At 32.6% G+C, this 13,097-nt stretch overlaps 3 protein-coding genes and 1 long non-coding RNA gene across 5 annotated transcripts in view; 2 read left to right on the forward strand and 2 right to left on the reverse strand.

The window, feature by feature from the left end:
• LOC124947739 (flotillin-2) overlaps window positions 1-13,097 on the reverse strand; it is a 73,590-nt gene that overhangs the window by 3,559 nt on the left and 56,934 nt on the right. The window contains exons 2-5 of the mRNA XM_047490311.1: window positions 1,590-1,886; window positions 1,058-1,290; window positions 709-828; window positions 351-565 (exon numbers count right to left, since the gene is read on the reverse strand). Of these exons, the coding sequence (XP_047346267.1) occupies window positions 351-565; window positions 709-828; window positions 1,058-1,290; window positions 1,590-1,886 (865 nt within the window). The remainder of the gene's footprint in view (window positions 1-350; window positions 566-708; window positions 829-1,057; window positions 1,291-1,589; window positions 1,887-13,097) is intronic.
• On the forward strand, window positions 349-9,715 carry LOC124947736 (glucose dehydrogenase [FAD, quinone]-like). Of its 2 annotated transcripts, none has more exons than XM_047490305.1 (4): window positions 349-661; window positions 6,886-7,101; window positions 7,528-7,698; window positions 7,870-9,714. In XM_047490305.1, the coding sequence occupies exons 2-4, from the start codon at window positions 6,906-6,908 to the stop codon at window positions 9,369-9,371; spliced, it is 1,869 nt and encodes a 622-aa protein (XP_047346261.1). In that variant the 5' UTR covers window positions 349-661; window positions 6,886-6,905; the 3' UTR covers window positions 9,372-9,714. The 2 variants fall into 2 exon arrangements, with proteins under 2 accessions (XP_047346261.1, XP_047346262.1); XM_047490306.1 differs by lacking the exon at window positions 349-661 and adding an exon at window positions 5,911-6,054 and having other exon boundaries at window positions 7,870-9,715.
• LOC124947740 lies at window positions 1,942-6,852 on the reverse strand. Its single transcript, XR_007100481.1, has 3 exons — window positions 4,443-6,852; window positions 3,765-4,206; window positions 1,942-3,163 (listed from the first exon to the last, which is right to left on the reverse strand). It is a non-coding gene; the product is annotated as an uncharacterized LOC124947740 (long non-coding RNA).
• On the forward strand, window positions 9,913-12,341 carry LOC124947735 (glucose dehydrogenase [FAD, quinone]-like). The gene is made up of 4 exons (XM_047490304.1): window positions 9,913-10,386; window positions 10,463-11,283; window positions 11,364-11,646; window positions 11,869-12,341. The coding sequence occupies exons 1-4, from the start codon at window positions 9,979-9,981 to the stop codon at window positions 12,244-12,246; spliced, it is 1,890 nt and encodes a 629-aa protein (XP_047346260.1). The 5' UTR covers window positions 9,913-9,978; the 3' UTR covers window positions 12,247-12,341.

The following is a 13,097-nucleotide window of genomic DNA, read 5'->3' on the forward strand; positions in this document are numbered from 1 at the left end:
TGGCCATTTTTGCAAAGTCAATTAATGATACATTTTTAATATTTTTTATTTTTTTTATTTTAAGTTACTCTACGTTATCAAAATATAAATAATTGTAATATAAAATAAAACATAAAATAATTTTTTTCAATTTTTTTGACTTAATCCGCTGCGATAATAATCATTACATATAATCCTTTATGAATTCTTAAAATGTTACAAAGAATAATTTTAACTTTTTCGTGTACACGTATGAATTTTATTTTTTTTATCCACTAAATTATATACGCAAACGATATTTAATAATTTTGCGCTTTTAGCATTGTTTTCAGATAAAAGAAAATAGAAAAAATATTAAGCATGAGTTTCACCTTTTTCCTTCGGCCACTTTTCCAATTTTATAATGTTCTGCCTCGGCTGGTAATCGCACAGTACTTTGAAGTTCGTGTTCCTTTCGACGTACCTCCTGTTCCTCTACTTCGATCTGTTTACGCCTCTCGACGATTTCTATCTGTATCTCTTCGTTCCGTATTCGTTGCCTTATTTTCGCGGCTTGTAGTTCATAAGCGAGCTGGGCTTCGGCTTTCTACAGAAGTGTAAAACAATAAAAAGAAATAATTAAAAAAAAAAAAAAAATAAAATAAAAAAGAAAAAAGAGGAAGAAAGAAAAAGTAATTTATAGGTACGTATTAATAGGTTTTAAAAATGATTACGCATGGTTTCACTTACAGCAGTATTGACCTCCTGATCGAAATTAGCCTTTTGCAATTGGAAGAGCCTCGCGTTATCTTCGATCTTCGTGTCGGTGTTGTACTTAATGTCCATTGCCGCTTTCTCGCACTCGGCTTCCTGCGAACAAGTAAATTTTACGATCTTTATTGCTTAAGCATATTTACCAATTCGCTGAATAATGGATGCATCGAAGCGAGCATACATTTTGAAAAGCAAAACTTTTTCTTCTGATAAAAAGAGTTGTGTTAAAAGGAATAAATAATATTGATGGAGTTGAATGAATATTCTCTCTCTCTCTCTAAATTAAAAGAAAAAATAAAAAAACAAAGAAATAAAATAAACATACGCGTATGCCAGCATCACGATTGGCCTCAGCGACACCAACATCGGCATCACGTTTAACTGCTGCGGTTTGAGCTTTCCCGAGTGACGCTAAATATTGAACGTCATCGTAAACGTCCTTTATAGTGAACGAGAGGATCTCTATGCCCATACGGCCGACATCAGGTGCTGCAACTTCTCGTACGAGAGCAGCAAATTGATCGCGATCTTTGTAAACCTCCTCGACCGAGAGCGTGCCTGGAAATAAAAACTTTGTTTTATTGAAAAGAAAGGATCAAGGAAAAGAAAAAGAAGAAAGGAAAGAAAAATAAAAAGAAAGAGGAGAAAAAAAATGAACAAAGTTGAAGCCCAAAAATACGTCATAGCGCATTCCCCAAAAACGATATTCCGCAATCCTTATTCTTTCGTTTTGTCGTGGATAAACACGATCTATTTTCACGATACGTGGCAACGAATTTATTTCTAATTATTTCTAACATCATGAGATAAAGCCATGAAAAATATCAATAAATCCGATCGTAGAAGTTAATTATCACCTAAAATTGCACGTAAATGACCCTCGAGGGTGGATAATATAGTTGATTTTATTTCGTGGACACTCTTTCCGAGAAATTGTTCGCTGGCAGTATGTAAAAGCTCGTCGGCCTTCATGATCTTGCACTGGGCTACTCCGGTGACGGTCAGTGGTACTCCTTGGGCTGTCTCGACGTTCTCGCAAACTGGATTCAGCGTCATTACTTCGAGAGATAATCGTTGGACATCTGTGACGAACCACCAAGTGAAAACATAACCACCGACTATTGTCTTCTTCTTCATTGATCCACAGCATCCTCCTGTGAAATAAAAAAAATCGCTACGATAGAATTTACATTTTTATCGTGATAATAATGTCATGGAATATTATCAAATTGAGAATGATCTAACTTCTTTTAATTTTTTTTCATTCGAATGGAGGCGTTAGATTTGTCGCATGTTGATTACATTCATGATAGACGATTATATATTTTTTGATAATTTAAACGTTGCTCTTTTCTTTTGGTAGACGCACATTGGAAGATTAAATAGTCTCTATACAGTACCAGCACGAAATGGATTTCATAGAAGTCACATATGTTTTGTGTTTTCATTTTGGAAAACAAAAAGGAAAAAGATTATTTTGGGTTTATTCGTAATACTAAGCCGTAAATTTTTTAATGGGCAAAATTTTATAAACTGTTCGAGAGTTTAAGTGAGTGTACATGAGAAGTTCTTTAATTACTTTCGAACGAGTGTTGAAAGTTATGATAAGTTTTTTATTGGACTTAGAATTTCTTATAGAAATACTATGTTACGGCTAACTATCCCATCGAAGAAAATATTGTCTATAATTTAACTTTAAGAGGTAGATAATAATATTATTCTTGAAATTAACCATTTATTTATTGAAAATATACATATAATAATATAACTAATTAAGCGTCGAAACGGAAAAAAAGATCTCTATATTTTTTATTTGTCATCATTAAACTAAATCTGGATCTTCAGCATATCATTGTCCTAATGTTAAAACTAAAAAGGATCATGACACAGGGATTCAAAAAATATTCCTAGAAGACATTATATTAGGATTAGTTTGAGTACGGTGATATCTTAGTAAACATACACGCCTCATAACATTTATTATCTCTATGTGAGCAATAAATTACTGTTTCTAAGTTTTCTAAATGACGAGAGCAATGACAAAAGAAAATATTTGTCTTTATCTATTTCCTTGTTCTCGTCATTTTTCTCCCTTAGTATTTGCAGTAATGATTCCTCAAACGAGCTTTTAAAAACTTTCTTTCGTTTAGTTACATTGGCATTAGATTAAAATGAGGTAACAGGGGAAACATGATTTATATCCTCCGTTTTTTCAATTACATTTTCATCGACATTTCTGTTGCTGATCGTAGATTCAAAGTTGTTGAATATGTTTCTACTCTTGATAAATAGAGCAGAAATAATGATTGATCGAATTATAAATATTTATCCCACTTTTTCCCCTTCCTGTTTCAGATGGCACACTTTTTTATTCGTCATATTCTCATTACATGTCCTTAAATTTTTCCATTATATTTTTGTAATTGCTTATCTGTGAAAAAAAAATTCACATTGTAATGACATAAATGTATGGCCAATGCCATTGATATTTGCAGAGGACGAGGCATATGTTTTCTTAAAACATATTATAATATTCCAGTAGAAACTTATCAGTAAAAAAAAATTTTTCTTTTTTTTAGCAATTTTAATAACTATAAAAAATTAATATTTTTAACTATAGATTATTAGCTAACAATTTGCGAATATTTAATATTAACATCTGATACCAATATTGAATTTTGCGATAGTATTGGAAAAAAGGCGCTGTATTCTTCATAATTATGTTAGAAAACACGATGTAATTTGTTTTGAAAATACTTTCTATTAATGTCCTTTGGAAAATATTATACTTATTAGAAGAAGAGGCAAAATTCGGTGTGATGATGTCAGACAATATATTTACCTAATTATTTCATCTTATCACTGAGATGCATTCCACGACAATATGAGAATATGTAATATTGTTTAAAATTTAATGTAATCTCGAGGCACGGAAGAGTCTACGTAGACTTTTGTAAAATATAAAAACTGTACTTATTTACATAATGTGCTGAATGAAATTAAACCTAATCGATAAATAATAAGAAACTTACTCTTTTCATTTTTATCTGTATCAGTTAGATTATTCAAATTTTCAACAAATTTTTTACACAATTCTACCCATAATTTTTTTTTTTTTCAATTCTTATCAAAATATTTTTTTAATATATTATTGCTCGTTTCTCAATCTCTCTAATGAATATTTCAATATCCAACGGCATGTTGTTTGATTTGATTCGAAAAATACTGTTACTTGCTACTCTCATTAAAGTAACGAGTGTAAATGGTAACGAGTTTTTTAGAATATAAATCAAACAACATAAACTTAAAACATATGTGGTCTCTATGAAATTCATTTCGTACTGAAACCGTATTGCAATAACTATATATATAACTATACATCACTTTTAAGTGATCAAACTATTTAATCAGCCATCATAAAAGTTGTTAATACGTGGGTAGGCCTTGAGGCGACATGTGTGATCTATTTCCAACCTGCGGGGTATCAGAATATGAGAAATATTTTAATTTCAAATTTAATCTTTTACTTTAAATAATAGGAGATAAACTGTATTTATGATTTATTTTATTTTATGAATTAATCTTTTTATTTCACGTTCATCAAAGATATCTTCGCGTATAAAGAAAAAAATAACTTTATTTTTTGAGTAAAGATAAGAAGTCGGACTAGAAAGTAAATTATTGATTGATAAATTATTTATTATTATTACTATTATTATTATTATTATTATTATTATTATTATTAATAATAATAATTGCCGATGAGGCAACATTGTAACTAGGAAGCTTGATTCTCTTATGCCTTGTAAAGCACGTCTCGCTTCCCTGCTCTTGTCACAACTAAAAGTAGGTCATTTGGTAGAGAGGCCGCACCGTTCTTCACGATGAGACCAATGGCTCGTGACGTCAAGAACACGATTCCCCGAACATTAACTCGCGATCGTCCTTCGTTTACGTGAGATATCTCACGTAACGCACTTGATCGAACGAAACTTTTAAAACGTTCTTCACGACCACTCAAATCATCCTTCTTACCAAAATGGATTGAATACTTTCGAATCGAGTATCGTAATAAGAATATATTTTCACTGAATATCATAATTATTGTTGTGAAATAAGAGAATAGGAGAAGAAAAGAAAAACGAAGTTCCAAAAAAAAAAAGAAAGAAAGAAGAAAAAAAAAAAGAAAAAAGAAGGAAGTTTACTTCCGTTAACAGTTTTTCTCTAACAAGTTGATGAACGTAATTGTGTTCTTAATAGACTTATTATCGTCGTCCTATAGCGTTTATTTTCTTTTTATTTTGTTTGTTTTTTTTTTTGAAAACATTTTTAAGATAACAATAATGACGATAATGATGATGACATGACAATGATGACGATGACGAGTATATTAAACGATTACTCACAAAATTATATCTAGATCTAAGATAGATCTAATATTTTGATCATTTTTGAGTATGAGAAGGTAATCGTTCAAAAAGAAAATTTGAAAAGGAGAGAGGAGAAATGGAGAGAGCAAAAAAAAAAAAAAGAAAAATGTGACAGAGAAAGGCAGAGAGGGAAGTCGATGACCGTTATGCGAGAGGCACGTAGCTTCGAAACCCGTTCGCTTTGAAGGTAATCGTATAACTCTAGAATACAATCTCAATGGATCCAGCATGCTGATAGTTGCGTCCGTAGAAAGGTCATGGTCATTCTTACGAGGTTGCCCTTCGGGTTCGTTCGTTCTTCTCTTCGTAAGATCTATATCCCTTCGTTCTTTACTTCGGCCTAAAGAATACGAATTCTCGCGTGGAAAGATAAGTTATTACGAAATTTTACGTGAATATGGTTAATTATTTAATCACACAGAAATACAACTTAAGAATAATGTAATTTAATTATGTGATAATGTGTGTATATTATTTTTTTAATTATCAGAAATAATATCCCTCAAAAGTACGTGCCTGTGAAGTGCGTGATGATTGTATAATGAAACATAAAAAAAAGATTATATGTCTGACATTGTGAATAAATTTTTCATTATGAACATAAAAATATTGCTTTTTTTTTTTTTGTAACTCGTCGATTCATTTCTCCGCAAAAAAAGTATATAATATCCATTATTAATACGCTTAAACGATCTTGGAATTAGAATCGTACAAGTGGCGGCACAGAAACCTAGAAAACGATCGAGAAAACGAACGGGGAAACCTCTCAAAGACATTGTGATACTATATAGGGAAAACAAAGAATTGCGATCTAATATGGAACAATAACCTGTGCGATGATGGCATATATCGGAATTATATGGACTAACTAAATGGAAATATCCTCTAACAGGTTCTTTTTTTTTTTCTTTTTCTTTTCTTTTTTTTTTTTTTTTTTTAAACTCGAATTTCCACAAATTAACAACCTTAACCGTTTGAGTCCCAAACAGCGCGATTCTGCTGTTTAGATTTTATGTCGAGAAAACCCAGCATATTTCCAGCATTGTGGACAATGGTGCGTGACGGATTGTTAAATTTTTCAAAGTAATGAAAAAAATACGAGAATCATGTTACTTACTTTATACAAGAAGTGCTGTCGCGCTACTTGGTATTTTTCAACATAAAATTAAACAAGCGCTATCGCGCTGATTGAATATTTTCAAACAAATAAAGCGTATAAAAAGGAAAAGCGCAGTTGTGCTATTTGGGATTCTTCGACAGTGTTCTTTCAATACCTTCTAGGACTCAAACGGTTAATCCATAGACTTTCGATACTGAGAGTAAGAAATGATAGGAATTAAGAACTCTGTTCGACGTTTTATTTATGTGACGTCAAGAAAATTGTCGAAACTTTGCATTGACAGTGAATTACTTAACAGTCGAAAGTTTTCTGCTTCATTGTTATTCACAACGACATACTTCATGGTCTTTCGAGTCAATTGAATTTTTAAACGATGATACGATGATACTCAGTATATTGGTATCGATTCTACAGAAACAACGTGTCTTAAGAAAGTCTTGGAAATGCTTTCGATTTATTGTAAATTATACGCTCCATTGTATTTTTTTTATAAAAAAAAACGAAAGAACAAAAAAAAACAAAAAAATATATAAATAAAAAAAGATAAAAGAAAAACAAAAGTATTTCGTAAATTATTAAATAAAATTAATTTTACTTTTGCAGAAGCTATAAAATAAGTCATAATGGGAACAGAAAGTGCATTGATTGGAGGCTTCTCTACGACAAGCACTGGACTATCGTGGTTTTTTTCAGTTTTAACTGCAGCAATACTTTATTTCCACTATGAAGTCTTAGACAACGAGGCACCACCTATTGATGTTCCTTCTGAAGAATTATTAAGATCTTACGATTTTATCATAATTGGTGGTGGATCAGCAGGTATTTATTGTCAAAATGATTATTAAATTTATGAGATCTTCTTACTTCTCGTCTATTCGTTACAATCGAATGAAATTGATCGTACGTTTTACTATTAAGATCGAATTATTTTGTGATACTGTAATGACAATTGACCTGACTATGAAAAATTTCTCTTTTCATTTTTTAAAAATTTTAATAATTGTTGATCACTACATTTCGATGATATCATTAAGAAAGATTGAAATCGTATACGTTATGAAGAAAAATTCAGATAAGTCGGATTATGATTAATATTTTATGTTTTGAAAGAATACACGTAACAGTTATTTTTTTCCTTTTACATTACATATTAATAAGACTATATTAAATAGTTGACTGAAATAACGACGATATCTAGAACGATGAAAATTACCGACAATTTTCTATTATGTATATCCGTTTCAGGTGCCGTTGTAGCGAATCGTTTAAGCGAAATCAACAACTGGAACGTGCTACTCCTAGAAGCTGGAGGACAGGAGACAGATATATCGGACGTACCTCTTCTTGCTGGTTATCTTCAACTAACTCAACTCGATTGGCAGTATAAGACAGAACCTCAGAGTACTTATTGCTTGGGTAAGTATTACTGAACTGGATCTTGATAATTTTTCTTTTTTTTTTCTTTTACTAACATGTAACATAATGTGATCGTATAGAATCCGCGTCGAAAGTTTTCATTCGAAAGAGTTAGAAATCTGTTGAGTCTTGCTACATCGAATACCAATGAAAGTATTGCAATCGTTTCAGCAATGGAAAATGAACGTTGCAACTGGCCTCGTGGTAAAGTGATCGGTGGTAGCAGCGTTCTAAACTACATGCTTTATCTTCGTGGAAATAAAAAGGACTATGACTTGTGGGAGCAGCAGGGTAATCCTGGTTGGAATTCGAAAGAAGTACTTTATTATTTCAAGAAGTCCGAAGACAATCAAAATCCATACTTGACTCGTACATCGTATCATTCGAAGGGTGGTTATCTAACGGTTCAAGAAGCACCATGGCATACACCATTGGCGGCAGCCTTCATTCAAGCTGGTCAAGAGATGGGTTATGAAAATCGTGACATAAATGGAGAATATCAGACTGGTTTCATGATCGCACAGGGTACCATAAGACGTGGCAGTCGATGTTCCTCATCAAAGGCTTTCTTACGTCCTATAAGACTTCGTAAAAACTTGCACGTTGCATTGAACTCACACGTGACCAAAATATTGATCGATCCCAATTCTAAAAGAACATACGGAGTAGAATTTGTCAGAGATAATAAAGTTTTTCGCATATATACGAAAAAAGAAGTGATCGTGTCCAGTGGATCCATCAATTCTGCTCAGCTCCTGATGTTGTCAGGTTTAGGACCAAGAAAAGATTTGCTTAAACACGGTATTCCGGTGATACAAGATCTAAAAGTAGGTCACAATCTACAAGATCATGTTGGTTTAGGTGGTCTCGCTTTTCGAGTAAACAGTGAAATTTCTATGGTCGAAAAGAGACTTCACAATGTGCAAGCTGTCATACAATACGCACTTTTAGGTGATGGTCCTTTGACCGTTTTAGGTGGTGTTGAAGGAGTAGCCTTTATTAATACTAAATACGCTAATGCCACGGAAGATTTTCCAGATATCGAGCTACATTTCGCATCAGGCTCGATAAATTCAGATGGCGGTAGACAATTACGAAAGATCGATGGGGTAAAGAAGAGTTTTTACGATGCAGTTTTTAGTCCGATTAGCGAAAAGGACGTTTGGAGTGTGTTACCCATGCTTTTGAGACCTAAGAGCAGAGGTATTATCAAATTAAAAAGCAAAAATCCCTTTGATCATCCGTTGATTTATGCTAATTATTTCAAAGAACGCGAGGATATAGCAACCCTTATTGAAGGCATCAAGATCGCTATTGCACTTAGCAAAACTCGAGCTTTTGAAAGATTCGGTAGTGAACTTTATTCGAAACCATTTCCCAATTGCAAGGATATACCACAGTACACTGATCAACATTGGGAATGTATGATTAGATATTATACGCATACGGTTTATCATCCTGTTGGTACTTGCAAAATGGGACCGTATTGGGATCCAGATGCAGTGGTCGACCATGAGCTTCGAGTTTACGGAGTAAGTGGCCTTCGTGTTATCGACGCTTCTATCATGCCCAACATTGTCAGCGGTAATACCAATGCTCCAGTGATAATGATCGCCGAGAAAGGTTCTGACATGATTAAGCAATATTGGTTAAAGAAGAAGAATCGAGGTTAAAGCACGTACTTGAAAAAAAAATATCAAGATGGAGTAGAACTTTTCTGAGAAAAGTGATATCACGACCATCATTTTTTAAACAATTCTAGATTAAAAACAAGTGATGTTTTATGTTAATAATTTAATATATTTTTATTGTTTTTTCAATTATTATTTATTGTCCAGAATATCTAATGATCGTGACATCATTCCAAAGTATAATAAACTTTATATACGGCTATGTATTTGATAGTAACATAAATTGTAATTTATGTATATTATCGTTTTTGATAAAGACATCAATGCTATCTTCAGATACGTTAGTGTATGACATATTTTAGTAAAATGAATAATTGTAAAAAATATGTAAAGACATAAAATAATATATGAAGTAAATATATAATATTAAATATATAATTATCGCAATTTTGCATCGATAATAAATTTATTTGTAACGGTAAGATTGCTGACACAACGAATAAAGAGAATATCGAGGTCAATTTATGTGCATTATGTGGGCAGGTGTTTCTCGAGAACTACATTTTTTCTTTGTATCACGAATAGAAAGCATCGATCGTTGGTATTTCATTTTGAAAAAAAAAAAAAAGAAAATTTTCATTCATTAAGAATGATTACGGTAAAAAAATGGTCTCCTTTACAAATCGCGCTTTTTTATAGGCTGGAAAAGAGTTTTCTAATTTTATTAAAAATCTTTGTGTTGTTATATCGTCCGGATATCATTGATCATGACAATCGAATAAATACATTGTCACCGAGAAAGCTTTCGGATAATTATGATTTTGTGGTGATTGGTGGTGGATCAGCGGGATCAGTTATTGCGAATCGTCTTTCGGAAAACGAAAATTGGACGGTGCTTTTATTGGAAGCTGGTGGAATCGAACCGATGTTATCAGATATTCCTGTTATTTTTCCGACTTATCAAGTTAGTCCAATAGATTGGCAATTTAAGACGGAATCGTCATCGTGTTATTGCCTGGGAATGAATAATAGGCAATGTAATTGGCCACGAGGAAAGGTAAAATATTATAAATTAATATCTTAAATAGAATTTTGTTCGAACAAATTGTCAAAGGATGTTCTTATGTTAAAAGGTATTAGGCGGCAGTAGTGTGATAAATGCTATGCTCTATGTACGTGGTAACAAAAAGGATTACGATAATTGGAGAGATCAAGGTAATCCTGGTTGGGATTACGAGAGTGTACTGCCATATTTTAAAAAATCGGAAAGTAACAAAATCGAAGGTTTAGATCCCGCTTATCATGGGACTAACGGAGAAATGACCATTGAACATTTCAGATTTCAAACTCCTGTGACGGATTATTTATTAGAGGCTGGAAAAGAGATAGGCTATAGAATAGGTGACATAAATGGATCGAATCAAACTGGATTCACGTATTCTCATGCAACGATCAGAGACGGTCTTCGTTGCAGTACTTCTAAAGCTTTTCTTCGGAAGGCATCGAAAAGAAAAAATCTTCATATATGCACGCATTCGATTGTCGAAAAAATTCTGATAAAGGAAAATTCAAAGAGAGCTTACGGCGTAATGTTTCGGAACAATGAAGAAACATACACCGTTCGTGCGAATTTCGAAGTTATTTTGGCTGCCGGTACTATACAGTCACCGCAATTGCTAATGCTGTCGGGGATTGGACCAATGGATCATCTTAAGGAATTAGATATACCATTGATCCAAGACATGCCAGGCGTTGGTTCGAATCTTCAAGATCACGTGGCAATAGGAGGTATAGTTTATTTGGTCGATCCACCGGAAAAATACAATTTCAACGAGTTCACTTACGTATTGCCAAAACTTATTTCCCTGAAATCGGTAAGACAATTTGCTAAGAAAAAAAGTGGTCCTTTATATACGGCACCAGAATGCGAGGCAATGGCTTTTATTAATACAAAGTAAGTATAGATATTGATCGATCTTTTTAAAAACACTTTTTCTCAGGATTACTTTTATAAAAAATATCATTCATTTTCAGATATTCAAATGTCTCCGCAGATTATCCAGACATTCAGCTATTTATAGCGGCGGCTTCTATCAATTTAGACGGTGGAGTATTTAGTAAAAGAATATTTGGTCTTACGGACGATTTTTATGCAAAAGTTTTCAAAAATATCAACTATCAGGATTCTTACTCTATTATACCAATTCTTTTGAGACCTCGTAGCAGAGGTTATATCAAATTAAGAACGAAAAATCCCAAAGATCACCCTATCATTGTACCCAATTACTTTAACAATCTTCGCGACCTTGAAATTTTGGTAAAGATGCATACTTTCTATCTCTTAATGTTAATTCATAATAAATTTAACATAAGTTATTAATTATTGTTAAAATTTTGAAAATTATAATGAAATACTAACGAACGTATTCTTCTTAAACTAATATCTCAATTGATCTCAGTTAAACTTTTTCAAGAGACTTTTGTTAAATATACGTTTCATAGATATTAATCTTTTATGGAATATTTTTTTCTATCACAGATAGAAGGCGCAAAGTTTGCACATAAAATAAGTCAAACGAAAATAATGCAAAATGTTAATGCTCGGGCAAATCCAAATAGAATACCAGCTTGTTCAATATTTCAATTTTCATCGGATGATTATTGGCGATGTCACGCACGTCATTATACAATGACAATTTATCATCCAATTGGTACATGCAAGATGGCACCTGCTAACGATCCTATGGGTGTAGTTGATTCTCGATTGAAGGTACACGGTATTCAAGGTCTTCGTGTGATCGACGGATCCATCATGCCGAATATAATCTCTGGAAATACTAACGCACCCATAATAATGATCGCGGAAAAAGGTGCCGATATGATTAAGGAGTATTGGAATAACCGAAGTCATTCGTGATAAGCAAAATCAACAAATTATTCAATGTACAATCTTTTTGGTAAATATCATATTTCCGAAAAATTATTTGAAATAATTAAATAAATACGTATATATATCTTGTTACATTATCGAACTATTTTGGCATTGAGCACATGTGCGAATTAAAATAATTGATCGAATACCTCTATATTTCGGTAATTTTTATTTACCCACATGCTGTGTCAATATATTTTTCATATGTATGCTCAAGTGTGCCACATGATTTCTACTATAATGATTACCTTTCATCTTCCTTTATTACTCAAAGACAGAATCATTTGAAGCTCTATTCGTTCGCTGGCACTCGAATCAACCGGATTCTAGCTCTTCAAGAACCGGGTAAGATCTTATAATCCTATGAAACCGTGGTAACAATTAAGCGTATAAGAATAATCAGATCGTATCGGTGGTTGATTCTCGCAACGAGCCGTACCTCCTAATTTTCCTCGAATACAAGTGAAATCATACATCTTACGATAGGTAAAGCGAAAAGTGAAAGAAAAGAAAAAAAAAAAAGAAAAGAAAAGAAAAAACATAGGAAGAGAGAGAGAGAGAGAGAGAGAGAGAGAGAGAGAGAGAGAAACAGTGATTCACCATATTTGTGCGTTGCGAATCATTATAAACTCGTATAGCGAAATACTAGCTTGCATAATCGATAGAGAAGTCTTCTCTTTCTGTTTTTTTTTCTTTTATTTTCGTCTTCTTTTATTTTGATTTTCTTTCTTTGAACTCGAAAAAGTTTACTGAAGTTTTTGGGTAGGTGAGCAATTCAAAGGATTTCTCGATTTGTTGAAAGGTTCGCGCATTAGGCAAGATGATCATAATAGTTC

Source organism: Vespa velutina, chromosome 3 (assembly GCF_912470025.1).
Source record: "Vespa velutina chromosome 3, iVesVel2.1, whole genome shotgun sequence".
Taxonomy (NCBI): Eukaryota; Metazoa; Arthropoda; class Insecta; order Hymenoptera; family Vespidae; genus Vespa; species Vespa velutina.

Bases quoted from the DNA above. Each gene is read 5' to 3' on its own strand.
- LOC124947736 (XM_047490305.1), top strand. From the start codon at position 6,906: ATGGGAACAGAAAGTGCATTGATTGGAGGCTTCTCTACGACAAGCACT. The intron at 7,102-7,527 runs GTATTTATTGTC...TATCCGTTTCAG, and splicing joins AATTGGTGGTGGATCAGCAG to GTGCCGTTGTAGCGAATCGT. The intron at 7,699-7,869 runs GTAAGTATTACT...CAATCGTTTCAG, and splicing joins TCAGAGTACTTATTGCTTGG to CAATGGAAAATGAACGTTGC.
- LOC124947735 (XM_047490304.1), top strand. From the start codon at position 9,979: ATGATTACGGTAAAAAAATGGTCTCCTTTACAAATCGCGCTTTTTTAT. The intron at 10,387-10,462 runs GTAAAATATTAT...TTATGTTAAAAG, and splicing joins GTAATTGGCCACGAGGAAAG to GTATTAGGCGGCAGTAGTGT. The intron at 11,647-11,868 runs GTAAAGATGCAT...TTTCTATCACAG, and splicing joins TTCGCGACCTTGAAATTTTG to ATAGAAGGCGCAAAGTTTGC.